The sequence below is a fragment of the Calidris pugnax genome, unplaced genomic scaffold (assembly GCF_001431845.1).
Source record: "Calidris pugnax isolate Ruff unplaced genomic scaffold, ASM143184v1 scaffold116, whole genome shotgun sequence".
Taxonomy (NCBI): Eukaryota; Metazoa; Chordata; class Aves; order Charadriiformes; family Scolopacidae; genus Calidris; species Calidris pugnax.
Genome location: NW_015090877.1, coordinates 143,016 through 150,066, shown reverse-complemented (window position 1 = coordinate 150,066; position 7,051 = coordinate 143,016). Strand labels below are relative to the sequence as shown.

The 7,051-nt window shown below is 54.5% G+C and overlaps 1 protein-coding gene across 1 annotated transcript in view; it reads right to left on the bottom strand.

Annotated features, from left to right (window-relative positions):
- Nucleotides 1-9: 9 nt before the first annotated feature.
- The window catches only part of KIF21B (kinesin family member 21B), a 28,073-nt gene continuing 21,031 nt past the window's right edge, over nt 10-7,051 (bottom strand). Inside the window, exons 30-35 of the mRNA XM_014946284.1 lie at nt 6,667-6,847; nt 5,642-5,806; nt 4,982-5,099; nt 4,097-4,267; nt 3,446-3,645; nt 10-2,169 (exon numbers count right to left, since the gene is read on the bottom strand). Coding sequence (XP_014801770.1) covers nt 2,115-2,169; nt 3,446-3,645; nt 4,097-4,267; nt 4,982-5,099; nt 5,642-5,806; nt 6,667-6,847 — 890 coding nt within the window. The 3' untranslated portion in view covers nt 10-2,114. The remainder of the gene's footprint in view (nt 2,170-3,445; nt 3,646-4,096; nt 4,268-4,981; nt 5,100-5,641; nt 5,807-6,666; nt 6,848-7,051) is intronic.

Genomic DNA, 7,051 nt, shown 5'->3' with positions numbered 1-7,051 from the left:
CCCCCGGAAACTTGTTGCTGTGCCACAGAACCCAGCTCCCTACACTTGCAGGCTGCTGGATGTAGCAGAGGTGGATGTTCAGGATCACCCAGGATTGGCCACAGCCCTGGAAAATCAAGCAGGCACTTGCAGCCTACACACAGGAAGAAACTGGAGGAGAAAGGCAAGGCAGGCCTGACCCAAACCCTCCCCCCGAGCAGGTCCCTTCACTGACTGGGAACAGTGAGAGGTTTCAGGTCAGGCAGATCTTGGTGCAGACACTGATGTACGTGGTACACCTGGCTACAGTCAGTCAAACGCACACACACACGATGCAGCCGCTGGTCCCGGGCTGTGCAGGGCTCGGTGATGACCAAGAGGGACCGGTTCCTGGGCATGGTCACACCCACTCTCTCCCAAGGCAAGGCAGCAGGATGGTGGTTTTTTTCCCCCAAAAGATAAAAATCCCATGAAATCAATAGAGATTCTCCTGCCTTTCAGGACGTGGAGGTACTCCCACACTCCAGCTGAAATGGTTTTAAGGAGGGCTGCTGGCAAATAACCTGGGGCTGGTCCGTGAGTCGCCATGGTTGGAGAAAGCAGAGGGAAAACAGTCTGTGCTTTATGGAGCAGGTCTTGGAGCCACTGGCCTCCGAGATCTCAGTTCAGTGCTAATGGGACCACATGAAGAAATCCTTAAAATTGAGTTCAAATGCTGCTTCTTCTGTGACAGAGAGGAGGTGAGAGCACGTGAGACAAGGGCACCACTCCCAGAGTCTCCTCAGCCATCCCATAACAAGCTCTGCCTGGCCCAGGGCAGGACAGAGTAGGGGATGGTCCCATGAGCCATGGGAGAGATGGAGGAGAGTGCCTTGGGGACACGCTCCTGGACAAAGTGCCCAGCCTTCCATGGAGGTTGGATTGTACAAGATCTTCCACTGCAGGATTCAAGCGTGGGGTGAAATCAGGGAACTTGTGCAAGACCAGTCTGTGCAACCCCTTCTTCACCCCGCTCCTGGCACAGCCAGCTCCACCCTGGCCTGAACTCTGTCTGCTCAGATCCTTGCTGGGCCTCGTCTGGCTCCGGATCCATGGCAGCCAACAGGCCAAACCCCAGTTAGCCCCTTCCCTTGCAGAAGGCTGTGAGCAGAGCCCAGGGAAAGGATTTAGAGCTTCCAGCTCCCAGCGATGGCAAAACAAGATGGGCTAAAAGCCCTGCTTTTTTCCCCTATAACCTCCATTCCTGCCTTGTTTCTCCATCTCAAGGGGGTTAACATGCTGCAGGAACCCACCACAAAACCCCTGCTTTGGGCCAAAGTGTCAAGAGCAGGGATAAGTAGCCCTTCTGCCCACCACTTCAGAGCAGGGTGGGGACGTAGGGACGAGCCCAAGAGCCAACGGGCCAGCTGAGTTTCTGACTGGGGTTTGGAGAACGTTGAAGGAAACTGCAGAGGGTTTGTTTGGAAGTTGGCTGACGGAGACGTCCCTCCATAGCTGGAATATGGCAAAGGAGCTCATCTCCAATTACTAAGGACAGTTAAACGAAGGATGGGGAATGATGGGATTACCTGGAAATCCTTCTTCAGTCCCCCCACAGCAGAGAGGCTGTCCCACGAGTAATGTCTCCAAAGAAACAGCCCCTCTATGCTGTAGTCCTGGCCAGACACCAAATATCCTCATGGCTGTGGAGTGGAGAAAGACTCCTGCAGGAACCAGCCCCGGAGCCAACAGGGACAGAAGAAGCACATCACGGTGGAGGTCACATGAGCCCACAGTAGCAGGAGGGAACTGGATGTCTCTGAGAGGAGCCAAGGAGCTCTGACCCCGAGAAGTCCCAGCAAGCGTTGCAGCAGGGTGGGTGAGAAGTGAGACGAAACATTTCCTGGTCATTGGAAAACCATCAAGAAATCTCAGCAGGAGGGAAGGTGGAGCTGATGGTGCCCCACGAAGCTGCCTTGTCACAGGAGCTGGAAGTGCTCAAAGTACCAGATAGGACATCATCCACCCCGTTGGGTCAGGCATAAAGAAAACCCTATCCCTGGGCTGAGCTCCTGTAGATGACAGGGTCTTGATAGCAAGGGAGAGGTACCCTGACCTTCACTCTCCTGTCATGTCTTCCAGTTGTTTTGCAGTTCCTAGTTTGACCCTGCGGGCAACCTCCTCCCGCTCCAGAGCTTCACTGTCAAGTCACTGAGAAACAAAGGTGAGAGGGACGGCGTGACCCATGCGTTCCCACAGGAGCCCCACAGACATGCTGTGGAGAGGCACTGCAAGGAGAAACGCTCCCCACCCCCAGCCCATGGCAGCATGCAGCCCATAAGACTTCCAGGCTCTTTTCTCTTGGCAGGAGGTTGCCCAGTCCATTCTGGGGAGCAGGCAGGCCCAATGGGGCTCAGCCTCCAGCTCACCCCACTGGCAGTAACTGGGGACAAAGGGAGATGGTGACCTCCAGGGCTGACCCCGAGAGCAGGACTCCTGCGCCCCTTGAATGAGCTCTAACTAGGTAACACCGCAGGGAGCTGCTGTGCTTCTTGGTCTCCCAAGGGCATGGGCTGCTTTGGGGGTGGCTGCTGACTCCCACCCCACCATCCATGCAAGCCATGGCTTCCATGGAGCTGACACAGTAGATGTGGGCACTCGGCAATGAAAAAAAAAAAAAAAGTTCAAACCAGAACAATGTAGGGGTATGGCTGGGACAAAGGGGCAAGTCACTTCTAACAAAGATTTATAAAGTGGGGAAAAACGCAAAATAGTTTCATACCGTGAAGAAGCAGCTCAGACCAGAGAGAAAGAAAGAAAAAGAGAGAGAGAGGAGCTAAAGCAAGCAACAGAGAGAAAGACAGAGGCAGAAGGAGATGAAGAAAAAGAGAAAAGGAAAGGAAAGGAAAGACAGAAGAAGAGTGCATGAGCAAGAGAGTCAGAAAGAGCAGGAGGGTCAAGGCAGACTAGTAGCACGGCCCTTTATGGCAAGGACGCGTCGTGGAAGGCAAGGGGTGAGCCCAGGCACGTAATTCCATAACTTTACCCGGCAGTCACTGTGGCACAGATGGGAGGTGGGGCGGAGGAGAGACAGAGAGAGACAGAGAAAAAAGAAGGGAGAAAAGGGACATAGTGGAAAAGAAGACATCAGAGTCTTGCTGCCAAAGAGCTCCCCGAGAACAGCAGAGGATGCCCAGCCCCAGGGGAGAGGCGTCCCTGCATGGGGAATAACCCGAGGCATCACCAGAGCATGGGCAAGGGATGGCCTGGGGAAGAGCTCTTGGCACTGCAGTGGGCAGGCCGTGTCACGGGGCAGGCTAAGGTCAGCATGATGAGATGAAGGACTGGAGGGACTAGAAAGCTGCAAGACTCCCTCCTTCCTTCCCCTCCCTGCCCCCTCCAGCATAATCCCACCCGGGAATGACAGTTCAACCCAAGGGTCTCCCATCTCCTAGAGGCTCTGGGAAGCAGAAAGCCTGGGGCTCACCTGGAGGCAGTGAAGATATGCTTTGAGTTGGTGCAGATGGCATTGATGGGGCTGTCGTGCCCTTTGATCTCCCCAACTGGGGTGAAAGTGTCCACGTTCCAGACCTTGATCATTCCTCCTCGGCAGGCACTCAGCACCATGGGGCGGCCAGGGATGAAGGCTAGGGCACAGACCCAATCTTTGTGGGCATTAGGGATTTGCTGTAGGTATAAGCAAAGAGCAGACATCGTGACCAACCTTATCTGCAGCAGCACCAGCAGCCTCATGCAGCCAATCTGTGAGGCTCAGATCCTCACTGTTGCCTCGGGCTGATCTGGATCGTTAGGCTAGTGATGCAAAGTTAGGAGGCCAAGGGGATGGATTCAAAAGTTGGGGCTTGGTTTGTCCCTTGGGCAGAAGACAACAGACCTGTCTTCAGAGAGGAACACACCACCTGGCACTGCAATTGATGTTGCAGCCTGTGTGCCAGGGGAGCTGGCAATCATGAGTGCTCTGTAGCACAAAGTTATGGTGGTACAGAGCCATCTCACACATACACTGCCAGATTCCCAGGAACAGGAATTGCCCATTAGCTCAATGCAGGACCCCAGCAGCAACATTCCTCTGCCCCACGTTACCCCAAGAACCTGTGCTGTACACTCCCCTCCAGACCTGGATAAGTTCCTGCTGCTCCAGATCCCACTTCTTTATGCCGTTGTCCCTGGAGCCGCTGAAGAGGATGTCTCCCTGTATGGCCAGGCACTCAATGCCATCATAGTGAGGGGGCTCAAAGTTGTGAGTGGGGCCAATATTGCCCACCATGCCCTCAGCAATCTCAAACACCTGAGGGAAAAACAGTGGTTGAGAGACGCCAGATGCCTCTGGAAACACAGTTGAACCTCTCTTGGAGAACATGGCTATCACTCTCTGTTTTCTAGGCTCAGGGAACCCAGAGTGATGCTGGAAAAGGTAGTGGGCATTGGCCACTGGAGTTTTTTTGGGGCTGAGGTCTCTCCAGGGGTCCTGCCACTATCAGGGGAGGTCTTCCACCAGAGACAATCCCCATTCTGCTGCATTTTACTCATGGTGAGCTTTCACATACTTCCATGAGACAACCTAACAGCTTGCAGCTGTTGGAAGAGTGGGAACCTACCTCCCTCATCATCTCACCATCCCTCTTCACTCCCCTGGTGCCAGTTGCAGTTCAATCTGCTAAAAACCAGCAAAAACCTAAAAGGGAGGGGCAAACTCTTGCTGTGCTGGGATTGTGAAGGAGCAAGTGCATCTGTATCAGGGAGGAGAATCGAGCAGAACAGGGCAAGCTGCTAATCTGGGTCAGCCATAACATGAAGGTACCAGACAGAGATGCAAATCCATCTCCAAATGTGCATTTGTACTGTGGACCAAGCAAAAGGCAAGATCTGGGGGGAGGAGATATGCAAAAACCTCATATGCAAAGGTGAAAACAGAAATCGGGGCTCTGATTTCAGGAGAAGAGACCTTAGGGGTTGCCTACATCTGAGCATCCCTCACGGCTCTGCTCTCCAAAAAGAGTACCTTGACGTAGTGATCTTTGGAGCCTGTCACCACCAGATCATGGTTGCTGGCCGTCTGGTTTACCGTGAGACACATCACAGGCCCGATGTGGCCACTCAGCTTCCCGATGGGCTGCAACCTGAGTTCAATAACATGGGTCAGCCAACCCCTTCCTGGGTAGCAAAGCGCCTCAATGGGGCTCTCCTTGGCAGAGCCCCCCACAGACCTGGAGCTCCCCAGTAGGGGTTGTTCCCTTTGGGGGACTGTGAGCAGGGACACCCCTCTTCCCAGTGATGCCAGGGGAGGAAGGCAGCCTCGGGCAAAACCAACATCTGGCTACAGAGCCTAGGCTGCAGCATGGCAGCAGCCCAGGGCCCACCTGGCAGGGAGGCAGGCAAGGGTAAAACCAGGGGCTATTGCTGCTCATCTCATGTGTCTTTCCCCTTCTCCTAAGCTTTGCCCACCTCACAGACAAACCCGCCATTCCCAACCAGCTCCATTGCTGCTCATCACCCCTTGAGTCCCATAGGAAAGAGTCCTGAAAGTCTTTATTCCAGATAACTTCCATTGCTAAAAGGGCTTTCACTTTCCCTGAGGGGAGTCACTTCAGGCCCCTCTGAGCAGACAATATCCACTCAGCATCCACAAGCTGTCCTGCCCACCCCAGCACTACCCTCTTACCTGCTCAGCTCCCAGATGCGGACAGAGTTACCAGTGGCAGCATAGAGCATGGTGCCAGCAGGGTTGAGAGCAATCTGGTTGATCTGGTGCTCTCCCTGCACACTGGTGACAGTGCGGGTGGTGGTTCCAGCACACGCATCCCCAGAGATCACCTGTCCAGAAGATCTAAGGGAGAGAGAGGTCAATGGATGAGCAGAGATCAGTCACCAAGGAGGAACCACAAGGGCTGTTGGCTCCAGGCTGGCACAGGTGGGTTCCACATCAGGGAAAGGCCCTACAAGTATCACCATCTCTCTGGTGGGATCAACAAAATCTCCATCCCCTAGGCCCATGCCCTGCTTGCAGAGGGAGACAAGGATGTCAGCTGTATGCATGATATGGAGCAGCCTGCCCCATTTGAGGCCTGCTCTTCTCTCCTCCCATTCCTCTTTGCTTCCTGCAGGAAAAGCTGGCTAGTGCTGGCAGTCAGCACAGGGAGGCAGAGGTATTTGTCCTCTGCACCAGGGGAGAAGCACCTTCAGGCCAAGGTAGATGAGCTGAGGCTGGATGGAGAAAAGAGTTCTATGCTGGAGCAAGCCGGTAACTCTGGCCTGCCATACTCTACTAACATTTGAGCCCTGCTCCAGGCTGGCAGACTACAGCTACAGCCTGTCCAAGCTCCTTTCTGGTCCTCAAACTCCTCATAAAGATTTGAGTTTCCCAGTGGAGAGCTTGTGGTTTACACAGCCACGATGTTGTTAGGGGGTGTGCCTCCTCTACATAGCTGCTGGCTTTCTTGGCCACCCCCAGAAGTAGCTGCAAATCCCTTCAAAGCTCTTTACCCAGAGCCTTTGCTGCAGGAGGTGCCCATGAGTCCCCTCACCCCAAGCTCCCTGTTCCCTAAGGATGCAGTGCTGCAAAATGGCACTAAAGCAGCTGGTACTTGGCCCTGTCCACAGCCCCAGTAGGTCCTGGGACTGACTTCTGCAAAGCCAGAGATGCCCAGAATACCCAGGGTCCCCCCCAGGCTCCCATCTGCCACATACGTGAGGGTGCGGATGCACCGGGCCGAGTCACGGATGTCCCACACTTTGATGTACGACGTGGACACAGTGAACACAAGCCCTGTGTGGCTGCAGTACTTGATGGAAACCACGTTGTTTGGATGACCCTTGAGGGAAGCAATTTCTTGGCCTGTCACCAGGTTCCACATTTTGCAGCTCCGGTCTGTGGGAGGAGTAAAGTGCCCAAGAGTGTCAGACTGGTGGCAACACCCCTTCTGAGCATTGCCTCCCCCTACCCACAGGGCCAGAGGAGAGGAGCCAGCCAGTCCCAGCACCAGGGCAGTGTAGGGTAAGGTTCAATGTTGAGGACAGGAGAGAGGTCAAGGAGTGGCCTCTCCACCATCCCCATGGTGTCCGGTGCTTCACA